Source organism: Ctenopharyngodon idella, chromosome 7 (genome assembly GCF_019924925.1).
Source record: "Ctenopharyngodon idella isolate HZGC_01 chromosome 7, HZGC01, whole genome shotgun sequence".
NCBI lineage: Eukaryota > Metazoa > Chordata > Actinopteri > Cypriniformes > Xenocyprididae > Ctenopharyngodon > Ctenopharyngodon idella.
The window spans coordinates 12,721,882-12,742,247 of NC_067226.1; the positions used below are offsets into that span (position 1 = coordinate 12,721,882).

General features: G+C 35.8%; 3 protein-coding genes across 8 annotated transcripts in view; all 3 read right to left on the reverse strand.

Annotated features, from left to right (window-relative positions):
- Nucleotides 1-3,887, reverse strand: part of LOC127516824 (otogelin-like) — a 28,554-nt gene extending 24,667 nt beyond the window's left edge. Inside the window, exons 1-3 of one of the 6 annotated variants that reach the window (XM_051901750.1) lie at nt 2,423-3,887; nt 1,932-1,989; nt 1,473-1,533 (exon numbers count right to left, since the gene is read on the reverse strand). In XM_051901750.1, coding sequence (XP_051757710.1) covers nt 1,473-1,533; nt 1,932-1,989; nt 2,423-2,687 — 384 coding nt within the window. In that variant the 5' untranslated portion in view covers nt 2,688-3,887. Of the gene's footprint in view, nt 1-1,472; nt 1,534-1,931 lie in introns of all 6 variants that reach the window. The other 5 variants (XM_051901749.1, XM_051901748.1, XM_051901752.1 and 2 more) reach the window with 5 other exon arrangements.
- A 1,561-nt stretch (nt 3,888-5,448) lies between these two features.
- On the reverse strand, nt 5,449-12,289 carry slc22a18 (solute carrier family 22 member 18). Its single transcript, XM_051901761.1, has 11 exons — nt 12,020-12,289; nt 11,554-11,802; nt 10,746-10,843; nt 10,384-10,529; nt 10,162-10,294; nt 9,297-9,406; nt 9,064-9,174; nt 8,636-8,736; nt 8,413-8,514; nt 8,142-8,262; nt 5,449-5,654 (listed from the first exon to the last, which is right to left on the reverse strand). The coding sequence occupies exons 2-11, from the start codon at nt 11,647-11,649 to the stop codon at nt 5,476-5,478; spliced, it is 1,197 nt and encodes a 398-aa protein (XP_051757721.1). The 5' UTR covers nt 11,650-11,802; nt 12,020-12,289; the 3' UTR covers nt 5,449-5,475.
- Nucleotides 12,290-17,026: 4,737 nt separating this feature from the next.
- Nucleotides 17,027-19,457, reverse strand: LOC127516768 (serine/threonine-protein kinase pim-1-like). The gene is made up of 6 exons (XM_051901627.1): nt 19,262-19,457; nt 18,918-18,968; nt 18,360-18,738; nt 18,029-18,205; nt 17,845-17,933; nt 17,027-17,760 (listed from the first exon to the last, which is right to left on the reverse strand). The coding sequence occupies exons 2-6, from the start codon at nt 18,933-18,935 to the stop codon at nt 17,749-17,751; spliced, it is 675 nt and encodes a 224-aa protein (XP_051757587.1). The 5' UTR covers nt 18,936-18,968; nt 19,262-19,457; the 3' UTR covers nt 17,027-17,748.
- Nucleotides 19,458-20,366: the final 909 nt, after the last annotated feature.

The following is a 20,366-nucleotide window of genomic DNA, read 5'->3' on the forward strand; positions in this document are numbered from 1 at the left end:
AAAGAATCCAGTAAAAGACTGAAAGAATGAATTCAATTGGCATAAAAGACACAGAACTCTTAAAATTTGAGGTTATTATACAAAGGCATTTTTGTTAGGCTACAAGTACATAAATATTGAGCTAATGTAACTCTAGCAGTTCAAATTAGTTGACTAATTAAACCTAAGTTCTGTCCTGCTGCTACATTCATTTGTTTTCATATATATCGGATTAATGAAGACCTCCATTTATCAGAAGAATAGAAGCAGGACGCCGCAGGGCAAATCTGAAATTCCAATCAAAGTTCTAATCTAATAAATCATTGTACCCTTGTACAAAATGTGCTGCGCGTAACATGGATAGGAGATTATTATTACCGCAGGAGGGGGTACATGAGAGCGATTAGCGATTCACTTCACTTCAGAACTAAATCATTTTCTTATCTGACCGAAACCGGCTCTATTCTGCCCGCTTCTCCCCATCACACCTGATATCTGAGAGTTCAATAATTTTATGTAGCTTACGAGGCTGTAACGGAGATGTATTCTGACATAATGAACGGGGCCAGTGTGTCTCAGTGAATAGCGGCTCTGGGGAGCAGCCGCTCCAGCTTTACCAATCCTGAGCGCACAGCGGACACCTGAAACCGCTTTACTGCCTCCGAAATGACGACTTTTGTCCCAAAGAGCTCAACAAAGCCAGCACTGGGGGATGTGTTTTCAGTGTGCGAATTAAACAATGAATTTCAGGAGGGTCAGATTCTTTAAAAAAAAAAAAAATTATAAGGAATTTTTCGGGGCGCAATCTGTCTCTTTTATAATTGTGCAACTGATTTTTGGGCGCACCAGATTAACCAAATGCCAAATAATACTTTTAAAACAAATAAACAAACAAAAAATCACTAGTTTTAAGTCGGACTACATGTAAATTTATAATAAAAATATAATGACGCAGTGTTAATGTTTGGTCAGACTCGGACTGCTCGAGCAGCGTGCGGTTGCTATGGTTAACTCTTCAGTCGAACAAACTGTCGTACAAGAAGAAATGAACCCTGATATCATATTCGTGCATTAGTCTTTTCTTCTTCAAATATTAAACACATGGAATTAGTGAAAAGTAGGCTAATGAAAAACAGTGATGGAAAAAATAATTCAATGAGCCAGGAGAGAAACGATAATCTTAGCTTTTGCTGGAACTGTGTAGAAATATGTATTAAGCTATAACGTTTAAAATTCCTTTATATTTTGTAATTTAAACCGCATTGAAATGTGTAATATTTCACTTTAATTTAGATCCTAATTAAATCAGATTCTCACCATAAGCTTGTTTAACAACCTCGATTTGCAAACTCGCTTTTACCTATCACAGATCAAGAAAACAGATATTTTGCAAACACCGTGTTTTCTGTAATGTTATGCATTTAACCTCATGGCACTGCATTTAGCGCAGGTTTCCTGTGCGCTCTCTCAATGCATCGCTTCAGCTCTCCTACCTGCTCCGTTTGGAAAGCGGGATCCCATTTCTCCAGCATTATCCTGCTGCTTTCGCTGCTGCTGGGACACACAGAGAACAAGGAGCGGTTTGTTCCTCACACACAGCTAATCAGCACTTGTGTTCGACAGAAAAGCCAGAGACTCACAGGCGTTTCGACTGAGCTTTGACGGCCTGTTTCACAACTATTACAGACCTGAAGACCTTTCAGGTGATTTCATCAAACATGCGTAAAATTAGCGCGAGTTAAGTCACGAGGCCGGATGTCTAAGTTTTAAGATGCTCAAAATGTGCAGAATGTTTACCATTATCATGTAAATAGGTGTAAAATTGTAATACAAAAGTTTTATTATTTTTATTTTATTTTTTTTCGGTTTCAATAAATACATGAATGAAAATAAAACATACAGCACGCAAATCGGCACAATGTAAATAATGTAGCCTAAATCGTAATACTTACTTTTCAAAATCATGCTGTTGTGTTAAATTCAGACTTTCAGTGCCCCACGTGATATGTGCTAAAAAGAAACAAATTATCATGTAAGTGCGACACTTTTAAACGTTTATGATTAGATTTTTTTTTTCACAGTCAGTGTAACGCTTTTCTGTATCAAACAATTTAATCAAACGTTTGTAAACTATGCATTATATGTTACAAATATAAATTATATTTTTATAAAAATGATTAAGACCATTATGTAACTCACTTTGATATATTAACATAAGGAATTTAGGCATATAGACCATTAACATTATATTACAGTTCTCCCTTCACTGCCAGAGGTAGTGTTTTCCTCCAAGTTAAAATCTGGTTCCTTTACAATAATGATATAAACTTATATAAACTAAATATTTTATACAGTTAAATTACCTAAATTTCATTTTCTTTAAAATAATAATCAGTATATTAGAGCATAAGTGAACACACCAGTCCATCGTCATGCTACTTACCTTGATATATTAGGATAAAGAATAATAAATAGAGTAAAAAAAGTTTCTTTCCGGGAGTTAAAATAGGATCCATTCGTGACTCATGCGAATCACTTGAAATGGAATGAGATTCTCCCCTCACAGTCCTACACCGATGGGCACTACCGACGCATATTCCCGTCTGCAGCAGCTCCTCGCTCTCTCTCTCTCTCTCTCTCTCCTGTGTGTCCACGCTCATCTCAGGTGCTGAAGATAACACCCGTTGCGCGCTCTCCGTCATTAGCATAATATATGCTAATGAACATCACTAATTCATAACCACAACTTCAGGGAGAGAACGGGAGGCCTGTTTACTGTTGCTGCAAGAAAATGCCAAAGTTTAGGCTTAACTGTTGATTTTTTTTTTTTTTTTTTCATGATACACTGACAATAAAAACCATTTTGTTCTTGTGACAGGTCCACTGAAGGTTTTAAAAGGATAGTTCAAATTAATAACAATAAAAAAAGACAATTCTGTCATCATTTACTCATCCTCGTGTTTTTTCACATCTGTATAAATACCTTGCTTGGTAAGCAGAATGAGAGTTCTCCATTCACTTTCATTATATGGAAAATAAAAAGATGCGATGAAAGCACAAGGTAACTGAGACTGTCAGTGCATTCTGCTTAAAGGGTTTGTTCATGCAAAAATGAAAAATTCTGTCATCATTTACTCACCCTTATGTCATTCCAAATCCTTAAGACTTCGTTCATCTTTAGAACACAAATGAAGATATTTTTAATGAAATCTGAGAGATTTCTGTCCCTCCATAGCAATTTAACCACCACTTTCAAGGTCCAGAAAGGTACTAAAGACATCGTTAAAATAGTCCACCTGACTGCAGTGGCTCAACCTTTATTTTATGAAGCAAGAATACTTTTTGTGCGCAAAAACAAAACAAAAATAACGACTTTATTCAACAATATCTTCTCTTCTGTGTCATTCTCATACGTTGTTTACGTTCAGCACTTCCAGGTTCTGCGTCAGAACGCCGACTCATTATTGGCCGGCTCCTGCGTCATCACGCATGCGTCGTGCTGCTCACGTGAACAAAGGTCTTATGGGTTTGGAACGACATGAGGGTGAGTAAATTATGACTGAATTGTTGTTTTTTGGGTGAACTAACCCTTTAACATCTGCCTAATATAGAACAATCTTGAACCCTATAGTGAAATTCAGAATAAAGTTCTGAATCTATATGCCAGCAGTGATGTGCACATAATCTGCAGCTGGATTTTTGTGAAACATGGAAAAGAGTGGACAGACAGAAGCCTTTCTCAGAAACAGAGCTGAAAGATCAATCAAAGTGAATAGAACAGATTTTAATGCAAATACAGTTGAGCTCAAAAGTTTACATACCCCTTGCAGAATCTCGAAAAATGTGAATCATTTTAACAAAATAAGAAGGATCATGAAAATTGCATGTTTTTTATTTAGTACTGTCCTGAATAAAGTATTTCACATAACAGTTGTTTACATAGAGTCCACAAGACAAAAAAATTGCTGAATTTATAAAAATGACCCTGTTCAAAAGTTTACATACCCTTGATTCTTAAAACTGTGTGTGGTTACCTGGATAATCCACAACTGTTTTTTTGTTTTGTGATGGTTGTTCATTGTTTGTTCTGAGCAGCTAAACTGAGCTCTGTTCTTCAGAAAAATTCTCCAGGTCCTGCAGATTCTTTGGTTTTCCAGCATCTTTTGCATATTTGAACCCTTTTCAGAAGTGACTGTATGATTCTGAGATCCATCTTTTCACACTGAGGACAACTGAGGGACTCAAACACAAGTATTAAACAAGGTTCAAACATTCACTGCTCCAGAAGGAAACATGACGCATTAAGAGTCGGGGATGTAAACTTTTTGAATTGGATGAACAGAATAAATTGTACTTTTTGTCTTCTGGGAAACATGTAAGTATCTTTTGTAGCTTCCAAAGGGCAGAACTAAATAAAAAAAAAAGTTATTTAAACAAAATAAAAAAAACTTGCACATCAACTTCTTGTTCAAAAGTTTTCACCCCTGACTCTTAACGCATTGTGTTTCCTTCTGGAGCATCAGTGAATGTTTGCAGCTTTTGTAATAGTTTTATCTGAGTCCCTCAGTTATCCTCAGTGTGAAAAGATGGATCTCAGAATCATACAGTCACTGCTGGAAAGGGTTCAAATATGCAAAAGATGCTGGAAAACCAAAGAATCTGTAGGACCTGGAGGATTTTTCTGAAGAACAGAGTTCAGTTTAACTGCTCAGAACAAACAAGGGACTCATGAACAACCATCACAAAACAAAAAAACAGTCATGGATCTTCCAGGTAACGACACACAGTATTAAGAATCAAGGGTATGTAAACTTTTGAATGGGGTCATTTTTATAAATTCTGCTATTTTTTTGTCTTGTGGACTTTATGTAAACAACTGTTATGTGAAATAGTTTATTAAGGACAGTACTAAATAAAAAATAGCATGCAATTTTCATGATCCTTCTTATTTTGGTAAAATGATTAACATATTTGCAGATTCTGCAAGGGGTATGTAATCTTTTGAGCTCAACTGTACATTTGAGTAGATTCAGATACAATGACATTGAAGGTGATTGTGGATTTTGAATTTTGTCCTTTTACATGACATCTGACTGCAACATCATTATAATGAGTAATTACTGTATAATCTGAAATTTGTCTAAACAAGTCTAACACCACATAGATAAAACCATACTGCATTGCTTTGTACTGGCCTACAGTAAACATTTACATGCCAGCTTCTTTTCAACATATGAAACTTCATAAAATCTATCCTGAGCTAACGTGTGATATAAAGAGGTGTGATTTGACAGTAACAAGATATTTTGCACGTCTGTAGCATTCACAAAACTAAGATCAGCTAGGTTAATTACTGGGACTAAATTCTTCCCCAGTGTGTGAGGAGGTAAGTTAAATGCCCATGGGTGTGTTGTAAACTGCCCTCTCTCACACTGTAATTTGGCCACAAACACAATACTCACAAACAACCCTTTTCATAATTTTTATAGTCTAAGTTTATGTTCTATGTGAGCGCCCTCCAGTAGCTAGCAGAAGGCTAAAGACAGCAGCATTGACGACACACTGGATGTATCCAAAGGAAGGTACACCGTATGTCTCATAGAGGAATCCTCCGATAGTTGGGCCCACAGTTCGCAAAAGAGACTGCACCGAAGCACACAGACCCAGCATGGTTCCTGAATACACCACACAAACACCACACAAAGTGCTTGAATTTTTTTCCTTTTGAATGATTAACTAGTTGATGATTAATTATAATAGTAAGAGCCTGATTTTTATAAAATATATTGTTAATATAAATGCATAAAGTATGAATTAAAGGTGCAGTAAGGGATTTCTGAGAAACGCTGTGGATCGGACCAAGTACCACAACCAAAGTCTCTTTCAAAGAAAGTCTGTTCACTGTTCACTATTTGCAACACCTCCGGGCAGCTATTTCTGGCATCCAAGAACAAGTCCTATCTGATTTAATCAGGGAATCATGAAATATCAAAAAAGCTGAACGCACAATTAAATATCATATTTCAAATCAGCAACAAAATCTGACATGATCTGTCACATAAATGTTGTTTCTTAGGCCCTGTGTCCACCAAAGTGTTTTTAGCCAGCTGAAAAAGTCATGCACTCTGCTGAAAACACCTAGCTGTGGGCGCTTGAGAGAGCTTCGGCAGCACAGTGTTTTTTTCAGTTGATACTGAATATCTGCGGAAGTGTTACTAGTATCTCATTTCACAGATAGTTTGTTTCTCTATTCTATATAAAAATGTCAATATAATGTAAATTATTTGCTCTGAGTCCGTTGGCTAAAACTCACATGGACACACGGCCTTACTATTGTACGAGCAGAATGTGGCGGTTGGTCGGTGTGGTATTTGCCCCTCCTCCACTGTGATTGGACAACTGGGTAAAAAGTAATTGTGATGAGTCACGCTGCTGGCGTTTTAAAAATGCGATACCCAATCTGACGGAAGACTCACCTCCTCGCGCTGTAACATGTAAAGTTCATTTTTACAACGTCTCCACGACTTCATCTAAACATTTTTCTTTTTTAGCAGTCCATACACTACAAGCACCATTTCTTCTTGCTGTCGTCCGCCGTGTTTGTCTACTTTAAAGTCAGGTTTGATGCGAGAAATTTTGTGAGATTTCCTGTGTGCACAGGCAGGACTCTTGTTGTTTGTGAATGGAATCTGTTAGTGTGTGGTGTGCTTGTGGTGAAAAATGCTGTTTTGGGACACGAGTGAATTACAAAGCATTGTTAACAACATAATAAATAATAGTTTAGCGTTCAAGTGTGAATATAGAAACATTTGGATTTGTGCCGAATGAGAGAGGAGCCCAACGCCAGTTTCAGTTTCAGTTTTGCTTTAAATAAATTTGTTCAGGCTTTAAAATAAATATTGTTTGTAATGAATGCCACTATAATGTATGTTTATTTTATACTTATATTTTCATTCTTGTTTTGTATTGAATACTGTTAAATTGAAAGGATTTGTTGTGGAAATAGCCTAAAATACATGTTTATAGCCTAATGTTTATAAACATTTCGTTTTTACCGGTATTTTACATTATTTTTGAATGTAATAATAAAATGTGACTGATACACCAATGCGATTTATCTGGGGGGTTTTCCTCTCAAACACTTAGGCTAAGTCTGACCCAGTGCATTTGACATCAATCAGGTGTGACTTATTTTCCATAAAATGAGGTAGGCTAAAATATAAAATTGTGCTTTATTATTTAAAAAGTGCATATTTACAAATGGGGATATACGCCAATAAAAACAGCCTAGATTGTGTTCATTACTCCCACCCACACTGACTTTGGGTTTAATCACTGTTATAGGCTAATTATGAGGGGTCCTTTTTAAACGCGGAAGTGTGATAAAGGCACTGATCTAGGCTATATAAATTCTTTATTATAGATCAGATAAAGGCATATTTTGACACATCACATACAAAATATGTAATTTTAACGAGTAAAATATGTTGTTTTAACAACATAGCATCTCGTTATTACGAGAAAAGTTGTCATTTTAACAACATATCTCGTTATTACAACATAATTGAATGGAAAAAATAATATGTATGTGGCAGCAATGCGCCACCTTACTGGAGAGACCCAAGCGGGAAGGCCTGAAAATATACACCGAGGTTGTGTTGTTTCTGCTCCATATGCGAGTAACATTGGTTTTGCTATGTTTCACAGAACCAAGATATGCTGTTGTTGTAATGTTAGCTAACAGGATAGTTTTGAGTGTCACTGTTTGTCTGGAGCTGGTGTACTCTTGCTTGTATATACTCTTGTGTACTGTATGTTTATTTTTTGTTCTTTCATGTCTTTTGTACGTCATTTTCACTTTATTTTTCATGAAGCATTTTTTTTTTTGCTTTGCTTTAGCTATGATAAAGAGACATCCACTCTTGCACTGCATGTCTGTGCATTTTGTGAGCGGAGCAATGAAGGGAGGGGTGTTGGTTTGGGTTAATTTCAAATATCAAGAGTGTTTCTCAGAAATTGCTTACTGAACCTTTACTAAAATAATTATTATTCTCATTAAAAAAAAAACTATCGTCATTTTCAAATGTATTGCAATTATGAAAACACTGAGTATATTTATATGTACTTATGCACAAGGGCATCTAGTTGAGTGCGTAGATTACCTGTGTCAGAGGGAGACACACTCTTGGTCAACATGCTATCTGTGATGACATTGAAGACACTTAGAGAAAACATCATCGGTATCACGATTAAACAAAACTGAAACACATTGGTCATCATAGCCTGAAAAACACAAAAAACACATATATTAAACATACATTCTTAAAGGAGATACACACATCACCAATTTGTTTCATAGTTAATGGACACAGCTGTTATGCAACTAACTAAAAATACCAACTAAAAATGGGTGATTTTGCAATATCAGTTTACCTGTGCAAGGCCCACTACACTGCTTATCCCAACAGACAGCAGCAGTAAAGAGTACTCTGTAAATCTAGATGTAAGACGCCCAATTACAGCACCTTGGATAACCTTTAACAGTAAGAGACCAGTGTCACTTATTACCAAAGAAAACCACCTCAGCACAGCAGTGCTTTAATCCAAAATTATTTATATGGCATATGATTGAGTTAAAGTGTGCATGTGCTTATACCATTTGAACTATGCCAAAGTAAGCCATCAGATAGCCATTCTGCTCTGCCTTCAGTTGGAAGAAATTCATGGCAATGATGGAGAACATTACTTGAAATATACCTGAAGCACAAAAGAAACAGAAATATATAAATATATAAAACACAAGAAAATGATGGACCGTCTGCATTGTGACATACATTGAGCAAAACAGATTATCAAAAAAGAAAAAAAAAACTATAGGGCAGGGACTTAGTTCTACCCATCGGTTGTTGATTGGATGGAAGAAGATCTGAAAGCAAGCTTGTACTAGATTGCAAGAAAGGGTGGGGGCTTAAGTGGACTAAATGACTGGAGAAGATGGTGAATTTTCATTTCATGTAAGTATGTTTCCACTGTGTTTCAATAAGTTTAAAGTCACAAACAGGAACAGTTAATATATGTGTTCACCTGATGGCAATCCAGACATAATCTTCACTGTAAATGTCTTTGCAACACCTGGAAACTTCATCAGTCTAGTGATCTCCCCCAGATTAAACACAGACTTTGATGATCCCTTCTCTAAACACAGACAAAAGTATTAATATACAAGATTTAAATAGAATTAATTTACTAAAGCATACAGCAAGAGTATTTCTTCTGTGTCTAGGTGAGTCTTGTGTGTTTGTCTGTTTATGTCATACTGTCACTCTCTGGCACAGTGTGTATTTTGGTCTGTTTAGGGATGAAGTTCAACACCAACAGCAAAGAAACAAAACTCCCGACAGCCGCAAAAGATGCTGCAAACTTTTCCCTGCAAAACACACAAAAAGCAAAATCACTGGTATTTAAATTGTGTTGTACTTTGTCAGTGCTGCCTTCATCTTATCTTTATGTAAGAGACAACATAATTTGATTTTCTTAGAATGCAGTTTTTCCAAAGTACAAATGGTAACGTTTTGTACTATTGGACAAAAAGCACACAAGTATCAGGGAGAACTTACATATTAACAAAAAACGTCATTTGAGAAGGTGTGCTGAATTTTAAGAGATGTTGGCTAGCATTTATATACTTGATATACTACTTGATTTAAAAAAAAAAAAAATTAATATGTTCATTCAGCAACGATGCATTAAACTGGTCAAAAGTGACAGCATAGTCTTTGTTTTGTTTTTTTTCAAATAAATCAAATAAACTTTCCATACATCAAAGAATCCTAAGAAAATGTATCACAGTTTCCAAAAAAAAAAATACTAAGAAGCACAACTGTTTCCAGCATTGATAATGATTATAAATGTTTTTTGAGTTTCTTGACCAAATCAGCATATGGGAATGATTTCTGAAGGATCATGTGACACCGAAGACATGTAATGGCTGCTGAAATTCAGCTTTGCCAACACAAGAATAAATTACATTTTAAAATATATTAAAATACAGTTCTTCAAAATTGTATTTTTGATCGAATAAATGCAGCAATGGTGATCATAGGAGACTTCTTTCAAAACCTTTAAAAAATTGACCGACCCAAAACTTTATAATGGTAGTGTAGGTGGTGTAGTGTGTCTTACCCAAAGCGTGTGCTGAGTGTCCCACCCAGTGTTGATCCTGCGATCATGCCAATGCCAAAGCAGAGGCCAAGTTTCCCAAGAGCATCTGCTCGCTTATCATTCTCTGACAGATCTGCTACCACCATTTGAGCGCCTACACACAGATACAAATGTACTCATGTACCTGTTTACAGTGTGTGTTTGAGTTACGTGTGTGTGTAAGAGCGCATGAGCACGTGTTACCTGGCAGTCCATGCATGAAAACAGCAGGTAGTTTGTGCACAAACAGCATAAAAGTGCTGTCTGCCACAGTCAATAGTAGGAAATAAACCACTGACGCCAAGCAAGACACAGAGAGAGCTGTGCGTGCTCCAAACACATCTGCAAACCTGAGAACAGACACAAGGACATGACACACATCACATCCAAGAATGCAAATAAAAGAAATCACTACTGTATACAATAAACTAAAGCAACTATATTCCTATAACTAAAGATAGACGTTAAATAATGAGATATTTTCATTATGCACACATAATTACAAAAATGTATTTATCAACACCATATACTACCATACACACAACACAGATCTGATTTCTTCTTACCTTCCATAAATAGGGCCTCCAAGCAGCTGAATCACTCCAACTGTGGTCTGAAGATACCCGAACCAAATAGTGTCGAACCCAAGCCTTTTCGCCAAATACTGTTTCACACAGAAGACAAAACTGAACATGCAATGCAACCCATCTGTTATAACTCCTTTCTTTCTGTCTGAATAGCTGAAAGAGCCTGGATTAGACTAGAATCGGCCAAACATCACGGGCCAGCTTTAATCTGCTATACAGCATTTATGATGCATTTACATTTAGTCATTTAGCAGCAGCTTTTATCCAAAGCGACTGAAGAAATTAAGAATACCACAAGGACATAATGCAGGTGAATAATAAATAAGTGCATATAAAAATATATAATGCATATTATAGAAATTATATAAAAAATTAATCATTTAAATTATGCTATGTACAAATATACATAGCCTATATAAAAATGTATATATAATTTAATATTGTTGTAGTGTTTAAAAAATAGTGTATTCAATTTAAAAAGGTACCAATACAAACTCCATTTTAATAATTTAAATTATATATATTTTATGTATATGATAGTTTATAATATAAATTATATAAAAAATACATAGGCATACAAAATGTAAGTGTAAAAACAATTAGTTCACATGATTTAACACAAGTCTTACATTTTATTTGCTGGAATGACATATAAAAATATCTCTAACGTTAAATAAAAGAACACAGCGCGCACAAACACAAAACTGCAGATATACATTCCAGAGTTCAGCTAAAGATTGACTCAAAGTGGTTTCATTTAGCATGATTCTGAAAAAGCAAGACGAACCGGTGTTATGGAGAACTGGAGGAAGAGCCAGGTGATGTCCAGAGCTGCGATGAGGTAGGTCACGTAAATCACTTTCTGCTTCGCTGCAGGTTCCATCGTCCAAATCACTTTATTAGATCTCAGCTCTAGGTTTTTATACCCCGACAGTTCTCCTTCCACTCGATCTCCTCCTCAGCCTGGTAAAATAAGAGCATCTGCTCCAACGTATTTGAATCTCTGACGACTTTACTGGTAACGTTACGAATCCCGCTGCAGAACAAGTGACAAAGCATAATTTAATGTGAGGGAAAGGTTAAACCCTCGGAGCTGAACTTTGAACAGTCTTCGGACTCTCAACAAGTTAAAGGCAATTTTAGTTTCGCTCACTTCGGTGGAAAAAGGGGAGTTCACGCGGGTTAAAAAATATAATATAAATTATTATTATTTATATAATAATAATAATAATAATAATAATATAAATACTTACTTATACAAATCTGCAGGCTTTTCATCTCCGTACAAGACCAACATAAGCCTGTGTTTATTTAGGCTTCCTTAGAAGCCTGTGTTTAAAGTGACCGAATACAAAGGCTGTAACAATTAACAAGTAACCGGATTTAGGCTAGTTATGAAAAATAAAAGTGTAAAATCTATAGAGATGAATGAAATGCTAAAAGAACATCATTAATACAAAATCCTCGCCATTTTGTTGTGGATAACGTCGAGGAAATTCCTCCTCCTCTCTGTGTCGTGAACACTGGAGGCGTGACTAGGTTAGCCGTCAACAAACCTACAGCAATCTGTTGTGACCAGTCACTACACGGAAATTGCAGATAAACTGACAACCCGAATTGTTGAACAAAATGCAAAATGTAACCTTTCCTGTTGTTGTCACAGAAAAGTAAAGTCTGCCTGCAGTTTTCCGCCACAATAAAAGCATAAACATAACTTTTCTAATTTACATTGCAGCACACTATTAATATATTTCTGTCTTTTAGAGATCATTATTATTATAGCCTAGTCAAATAGTTTGGTTTCCTAGAAATACCAGTGTGAATGAAATGAGACACTATCACAACTAAAAACAGTTTCAGTGTGACAATTTTTATTGTGATTCATTTGGTCACTGAAAAGGGGTCAGAGCTCTTAATTTCGCTTAATTTCAGATTGATGCATTTAACTTTAAAATGTGCAATATTTTCTTCCGGGGGAGCATGTTCCCATGTTCCCAGACCCCAGGGTCCGAGGTCCACCCACTATACAAAACCCTTTAGAAAGTAACACTGATTCCTCTACAGCAAAACAAAATAGGGTTATTTTAATGTCATAGGCCTACCATAAACCCGAATTAATCTCACCAGGACATTTTTAGAGCCCTGTAAACATTTGATCGAGGAAAGTGAGATTTAGTAGAAATCCTACCAAATGCATAGGCTAAATGTAAATGATGCCGTTCATCTAACAGTTGAAACCTGTTCCTCCTTGAGCTTCTTTTTACTAAATATACTTTAAATAAATCTACACTGGCTTTCAAAAGTTTGGGATCGGTAATATTTTTAATGTTTTTAAAGGAAGTCTCTTCTGATCACCAAGGCTGCATTTATTTGATTAAAAAAACAAACAAAACAAAAAAAAACAGTAATATTGTGAAGTATTTTTTAAATTTAAAAAATGTAAAAATTTGAATATATTTTAAAAATGTAATTTATTCCTGTGATGGTTAAGCTGAATTTTCAGCATCATTACTCCAGTCTTCAGTGTCACATGATCCTTCAGAAATCATTCTGATATGCTGATTTGCTACTCAAGAAACATTTATTATTATTATAAGTGTTGAAAACAGTTTTCAGGATTATTTGATGAATAGAAAGTTCAAAAGAACAGCATTTATCTGAAATTGAAAGCTTTTGTAACATTATACTCTACCGTTCAAAAGTTTGGGGTGAGTAAGATTTTTTTTTTTTTTTTTTGGAAAGAAATTAAAGAAATTAATACTTTTATTCAGCAAGAATGCATTAAATTGATCAAAAGTGACAGTAAAGACATTTATAATGTTACAAAATATTCTATTTCAAATAAATACTTTAATAAAAAATAAATTCTTTTGAACTTTCAACACTGATAATAATAATAAATATTTCTTGAGCATCAAATCAGCATATTAGAATGATTTCTGAAGAATCATGTGACACTGAAGACTGGAGTAATGATGCTGAAAATCCAGCGTTGCATCACAGGATTAAATTACATTTTAAGTGAAAAGTGAAAAGTGAAAGTGAAATGTGAAGGCCAAGTATGGTAACCCATACTCAGAATTAGTCTTCTGCATTTAGCCCATCCAAGTTAGTGCACACACATTAGGAGTAGTGAGTTGTGAACACACACACACAAACACACACACACACCAGGGGCAGTAGGCAGCCATTTTTCTGTGGCGCCCGGGAGCCTCAGTCATTTCTTGCCGGTAATGATAATCGAACCCTAAACCTTCGGGTTACCAGTCTGACTCTCTTAACCATTAGGCCACGACTGCCCCAAAATGTAAAAAAAATTAAAATATAAAACAGTTAATATAAATTGTAATAATTTTGCACAATATTACTGTTGTAGTTTGTTGTTGTTGTTGTTTTTGTATTTTTATTCCCAATCTTTTTTATTGGTTTTTAGGGACAGTACAGAATAGGGCATCATAAAAACAGTAAATAATAAAATGTTGTCCATTATTAATCCCTTACATGATCCCCTCCCCAAAATCAATGTCAAAAATAAATAAATAAAAAGAAATAAGTAAATATGTATGAAATTATACATAAATATACATATTATATATATATATATATATATATATATATATATATATATAATATATATATACACACACATACATACACACACACATATATATATACATACACATATACACATACATATACACACATACAAAATAAATAAAAAAATAAAAAAATTCTTAAAGTTCCTTCTAAAAAGATCCTTCTGATGAATGAAAATTATGTATCACTGCGAGTTACAGGTGTGCAAGGTAAACCCTTAATGTAATTTAAGAAGGGATCGCAGGTCTTGTGAAAAGTTTTAAGTGAACCAGAGAGTGAGCATCTTGTTTTTGTATTTTTAATTAAATAAATGCAAAGCCTTGGTGAGCATAAGAGAATTCTTTTAAAAACATTAAAAATCTTACCGATCCCAAACTTTTGAACGGCAGTGTAATTGCCTAACATCAGTTAGAGGATATTTGACAATTCTTCATGTTATTCATACTCGTTATGTTTTTCAATCCAACAATAGTGACTATGCACCCCTGTCAAGCTACTGTGCTAAAAGCATACATATGGCAACGTGCCAATCTTCTGAAGCCATACAATATTGAATGTGAAGCACAATCTTATCACTTTATGGTGTTAAAATACCCAGGAATAACAGCATATGTGGTTGCAATGACGTGAGGGCAAGTAAATGACAGAATTTTTTTTTTTTCGTGGTTAAACTGATTTTGGAATGGTTGCTGTTCTGTTTTCCTAGTCTTAAAATAGTCCTTTGTTATTTGATGGACTTCAGAGCACATTTTTTTATTCGTTATACTGTATGAAAATGTCTGTCTCTCTCTCTCTTTACACAGCCTTACTGTGAGTTTATAAATAATCATGTGAGTCAGGTGATGATTAAGAGGAACCCAAAAATGAAAATTCTCTCACTAAGCTTAAACTGTGCCTTTAATTCCTGTGGCATTGCAGGCACTAATGATAGAAAGCTTAGCAAAAGTTTAGATGAAATGAATAAAAAAAAGTAAGCATCAGTTTTGATAATTCTCTGCTGATGACAGAAGCTGGTGTCTCCTGCAGGTTCTCGTTTGGGTGCAGCAGGTCCAGGTGTTTGGGCTCTCACTGTCTTTCTCCTCATAAGCCTGATCTCTGCTGCAGCATTTATACTTTTATAGTATATGTTTAATAGGTTTGTCATTACTTCAGTTATTTCTATTTGTAAAATTCAATTAAATTAAAATTTTTAAATCATACAATTTTTTTTTTTTTTTTTTAAAGTAATTTTTAACATATTTAGAAGACTCACTTTTGCTGGTGGGTTATTAGGGGGGGAAAAAAGTATTACTCATGTATTACTTTTTTATTTTTTTCTGTACAATGCAAACAGTGTGGACTTATTACACCAGGTTGAACTGTCTTTTTAAACCTGTATATGCACACAGTTATTTAGTGATGTGCCATTTATGTTCACATTCATGAAGTTGAGAGGAAACGCTTGAGTGTTATTGATGAGACATCTTCCATTAACAGAAGTTTCAGCATCAGTTTAGTAAATAAAGTCAATACAAGAGTGACCAGGCCAAGAAGGCAGAAAAAAATATAAAAACAATTAACATATTAGCAAGACATAGTAATGTTTGTTTTTTGCAGGAATAAGATATATTTGCCTACATAATGGTACATTATCTAACCAACGACCTTGTAAAAGAGTTGATCATGTACATCGCACACCCTAATAATCTAATGATGATCCTGTATGTAAAAGCCCACCATAGAAGATCTAAAAGAGATCTGAACAGGTTCCCATCTTGCCACAACTGCACCACATACTGTTTGTGAAAGAATATGTGAATAAAAAACTTGCAATACTGACCAAATATGTCTTTGCATATATTTGGAATGTATTTACTAACTTTGATCAATTAATAAGAATTCAATGCTAAGTTTGATCAATGAAATATAGTTAATATTTGGACATATGCACATCATTTCCCGGGCTTTAAAAAGTGTACAATGTCAACCTTGCTATCTGACAAAATGTCTGTTAAAACTACTTTTGTTGAATTAAAAAAGAATCCACATATTAACTGTAAACCATATGTATAAACTTTTTTTTAATATTCAACATATTTATAGCAGTTAAAGTTCATCATAAAAACAATTACAGTGAGCAGCTCTCTCTAATGTCAAATGATAATGCTTTACTTCATATTAAATGTCATATCTGAAATCAAATCTGAAATTGGTTTTGAAAAGTTTTTTAAACTAATGTATGTTTTTCTTACAGCAAAAGTGTAGCGCGTTCAGTTTTTGCTACATCATGTGTGTAATGTATATGTATATGTTATGTGATTTAATAGGAAGTTGTACTTTACCTGACTCTGTCTCATTGTTCAGGCATGAAAGCTTTCTTGTCCTGTGAAAACAAGAACCATCTTTACATATATTGGGTTATTCCAGAAATGCGGTAAAAAATTGAAGTGATATAGTATTGGTCTGCAATGTGTACCAGTACCAGAATGATTTTTTCATTGAACACCAGTAATGAAAGTGAGTAATAAAAAATTTGATATAAAAATAAAAAAGAACTCAAACTTTTGTCTGTTCTTTTGTGTCATACTATTAATGACATATTAAGAACAAATTAATAATTATTAATAATATTTTGCATCATTGTGTTTCACTGAATTTCACTGAAATATGAAACAAACAAAACATTTAATGCCACAATTTATTTTTGAATGTGTGGTGATGTTTCCTTCTGGAGTTCTTATAGTCATTCTGGGGCAGGAACTGGAGCAGGAATCTCTGGGCATCTATGACAAACAGCTCTGCTACTGCTCTGGAACTGAGCAGCTCTGGGTCACGACAGAAACCCAAATTCCCTGTCGTCCATGAAGCCTCTGTGGCAGCAGTGAGCGTGAGGTCTGTGGAACATCTCTGGATTTCTGTGGAGGGAGCGGGGCAGCAGCAACAGGTACCTCTGGAGCATCCAGGGACCTCTAAGATCCTGTCAACTGACCGACTGGAGTCGCCATGACAAGAAGCTCTGGGACCCTGTGGGGTGTCTGTGAGCTCTAGGACCTGGTGAACCATGACAGGACCCTCTGGGGAGCACTGGGACTGGAGCAGGAGCAAGATGGAAATGGAGTGGGAAGGCCTTGGACACTGGGGTGTGCATGATAGGGAGCAAAATAATCAACAAAAAAAAAAGTGGCAAACAAACGAACTTCAAAAAATATTTACACATCCATCCCTAGGCAGCAATACCGCAAGACGCAAATACTGCTGCCTTGAGCCCCGGCGCCAGACGCTACCAGGGCTCACCAGCCTCGCAAGACGCAAAGGACTGGAGGGATGGAGAGGCCACTCGTGTCGGCCCGCCAGACGCTAAGCCGACTACAGAAGAGCACTTCCTGGCTGCTCTTGCCTCCATGACCTATGGGCTGATCTAAAACAAAAACAAACAAAATCATCTAAATACATCACAATTACATATACTTTTTACAAAATCTTTTTTAAAGATCTTAGGTACCTTAAACCAGTCATGGAGAAGGAGCCTGTCAAGATGTATCCTCTCCTCAGGCTCAGGATGCAGACAGGCATTAATCAAATGGCTGCATTCTGTGTGGAAAGACAGGAGAGACGTTTGACTATTACCTTAAACTTCTTTTACACCTGCTCTCTTTGATTATATTATTCGAGGCAGTACAACTCACCTTTTGTCAAGCTCGGCAGATACCACAGCCAGTCCTTGAGCTTGTCCTGATCGCTCTGGTCCGGGAAATAACCGCACACCATTGAGTACAAAAGTACCCCCAGTGAAAACACGGTTGCTGGTCGCCCGTAGTACTTGCCCGTCTTGAAATATTCGGGGGGGCAGTACTGCAATGTGCCTGGAGGAAAGAGATTTCTAAGTCTGAAATACTATCATAGATTTTTAAATGTACTCAATACTGTGTCATGTTCATTCATCAGCCTGTTTAGGATATGACATGACGTAACTCGTCACTACAGTTTAAGTCCCAAATAACAGCTATAAAAACATACCACTAAAGGTGTGGTAAGCCGTTTCATACAGCAGGTCCCCGCAGCCAAAATCAATGAGCGTCACGTCCAGTGTGTCCGTGTTCACTAATATGTTCTCCTCTTTTATGTCTCTGTGGAAAACACCTCGGATGCAGCAGCTGTTTGCAGCCTCAACCACCTGCCGCATCACATGGCGTGCAATCTCTTCTTTGAAGATGCCCCCACAGCTTTGCAAAAATTCAAAGAGATTGACACAGGGCGAGGGCCGCTGCAGGACCATGATATAATGGTTGGGGAGGTCCTGCCAGTCCACCAACTTAATGATGTGGGGTGTGCTGGGGCCCTTATTGGCAAGGACTGTCAGTCCGATTTCCAGGGGAACAGGTTTAGGATAATCAGGCTAGAAGAAAGACAATTATTCACGATGGTTAGATGGAGGTGATTTCCTAAATCAAGATTTAAGCCAGTCTTGGACAAAATGTTGTCAATGTTTTTCTAGTGAAAATAAGTTGAAGTCTATAATTAACATTGATATACAATTGAATATAAACATCAACATAGAAAGCTCAGCGTACTTACAATGTTGATATATTCCATGGCTTCCGGTTTTCGAGCAAGTTTCAGAGCAACCTGATCAACAAAACAAAGAATTGACATGTCATATCACTCAAGTCATTAATACTCAACAGACATGTACTGTAAAGTTCTGTGAATGTAAGAACCAATCATGAATTTACAACCATGTTGTAATGAGCATGATTGATCATTCTGATAGTTTAAACAGTTCAAGTTTTCTAAATCATGTATATTAAACAAAACATAGGACTATATCTTATACTATTTTGGGTTTCTCCAAAAAATTTTAATACACACACACATATTACATTTATCACACACATATATTTTTATATATATAAACATACCGGAAGGTTGTCCGTGAACCGAACTCCGGCATAAACGGCACCAAATCCTCCTTCCCCTAGTTTATTGCCGATGTCGTACTTTGAGCAGATTTCTATTAAAAGAGATACTGTAGTTGAGATACAATTTAAAGCAGTTGCAGATGTTTCTGCAGTGTTACATACTATTCTCAGTCTAAACAATATAATTATTATACAAGTAGTTTCAATGGTGACTCTATGTAATATTTGTACTTCAAAAAAATCAATATGTCACCCTGCTGGATTATTAAGGGAAATGGAAACAAAGATGATTAAATACTGTAAAAAGCTAAGCTTAATGTTACCGTTACATCACCTAAAACATAAAATTTCCTTATATGTAACTTAGCTCTAAAAAAATTTAATCTGTACTAAGTAGCCATAAAAATGTGTGTATGTTTTGGGTTATGACAAACTCACCCTCGATGCTCATGCTCACATCATCGTCCTGTTGTTCTGTTTGAGGGGACTGAATCTCACCTTCAGACAGAATAACTGGACTGTCTTGGACACGAGGTTGAAGGAGCTCCTGCATCTTCTGCTCCTCAGAAGATTCGAGGGCATCAGGGCTGCTGCTAGGAGGCTCCTGATGATCACAGTCCTCTACAGTACATGTGATGTGCTCTAGAGAAATCTGATCTAAAGAGTGGAATTTAATCAAAGGTTAAAGTGTGAATAAATTGAAAAAGTTCAACAAAATACAAAATTAGTATTGTAAAACCCAAAACAGAAAGACTTCAATACCATATCAAAACATTACAGAGACAATAAGAAGATTAAAGCTATAAACTATGCTAATATTTATTTATTTATTTATTTGTTTTAATTATTCATTGTTCTAAAGTTCTCCTAAGGTGTATTGATGAAGTGATTTTCTGGTGTACAGAGCTCCAATATACAAAAAGGTGATGTGATTTACCATCAGTTGACCTCCTAGAAGGTCCCGCCTCAGCCTCCTGCTCCTGATTCTCGCTCTGCTCCACTTTTTCACGCCGAGCTTTCTCACCCTTTCCAGCTCTTGAACGAGAGAAATGGAAGCAGAACAGCCTCCTCCAAAACCTCCTTTTCTTCCTCACCCTCTTCTCCT